A 921-nucleotide genomic window follows, 5' to 3' on the forward strand; every position below is an offset into this window, starting at 1 on the left:
AAACCCCGTGCAGAGCTGGCCCCTGACTCAGGAGGGGACAGGCGGCCCCTAAGCGAGAATTGTACCCTTAGCCCTGTCACATTTGCTGCAGCAGAAGCCTCCCAGTGCCCCTAGAACCTGTGTCGCAGCACGGCCGGTTGCACCACTCCTCACCCCGCTTGTGCCGCAGCTCCACCAGCAGCAGCTAATTGCCAAGGCGCAGGGCATGGAGGTCAGTGGTGAGGCCGTCCTCTGCCGGGCTCTCGTCCTCGTAGGGGTAGCCTGTGTAGCCGCCCTCCTGCCTGCAGTACCTGAGGAACCTGCGGGCACAGAGGAGGAGATGGTGGGCAGGAGGTGGCACTGCCCTCGCTGCCTGTGCAGCGCTGGGCACAGCCGGGCACCATCCGCAGGCGCTGGGCAAGGGCAGTTGGGGGCTCTGGAGCATGGTCTGGGGAGGGGGCCAGGCACAGCCGGGCAGGGCTCACCTCTGCCAGTGCGGGTCCTTGCTGAGCACGGCCGGGTTACCCACCACGATCAGCAGAGCCTTGGCCCTGGTGATGGCCACGTTGAACCTCTGAGAAAAGAGTGAGAGCTTTCCCCTGCAGCAGCAACTCTCAGCCCCTCCCCAGCCCCACCTGGGCGCAGGCAGCTCCGGTATGGTGCTGAGCACCCAGCGCAGCTCTGCTGCCCACAGGGCACCGGACCAGAATGGGGGTGCCAAGGGACCTGCTCGGGGCAGCACAGTACCTTGGGGTTCTTGAGGAAGCCCAGCTTGAAGGGCTGGTCGAGCTGGAGGTACTCGCTGCAGCTGCGCACCGTGGAGATGAGGATGACACGTCGCTCCTGGCCCTGGAACTCCTCCACGGAGCCCACCTGCGGTGGGGACAGCGGGTGAGGAGCTGGGGAGCACCCCTACAGCAGAGTGGCCTCCCCTCACCGACG

The 921-nt window shown here is 66.2% G+C and overlaps 1 protein-coding gene across 1 annotated transcript in view; it reads right to left on the reverse strand.

The window, feature by feature from the left end:
• Positions 1–184: 184 nt before the first annotated feature.
• The window catches only part of MOV10 (Mov10 RISC complex RNA helicase), a gene marked incomplete at its 5' end in the record, with an annotated part of 5,431 nt that continues 4,694 nt past the window's right edge, over positions 185–921 (reverse strand). Inside the window, 3 exon segments of the mRNA XM_010145972.1 lie at positions 185–299; positions 465–553; positions 727–910. Of these exon segments, the coding sequence (XP_010144274.1) occupies positions 185–299; positions 465–553; positions 727–910 (388 nt within the window).

Source organism: Buceros rhinoceros, unplaced genomic scaffold, assembly GCF_000710305.1.
Source record: "Buceros rhinoceros silvestris isolate BGI_N320 unplaced genomic scaffold, ASM71030v1 scaffold42091, whole genome shotgun sequence".
NCBI lineage: Eukaryota > Metazoa > Chordata > Aves > Bucerotiformes > Bucerotidae > Buceros > Buceros rhinoceros.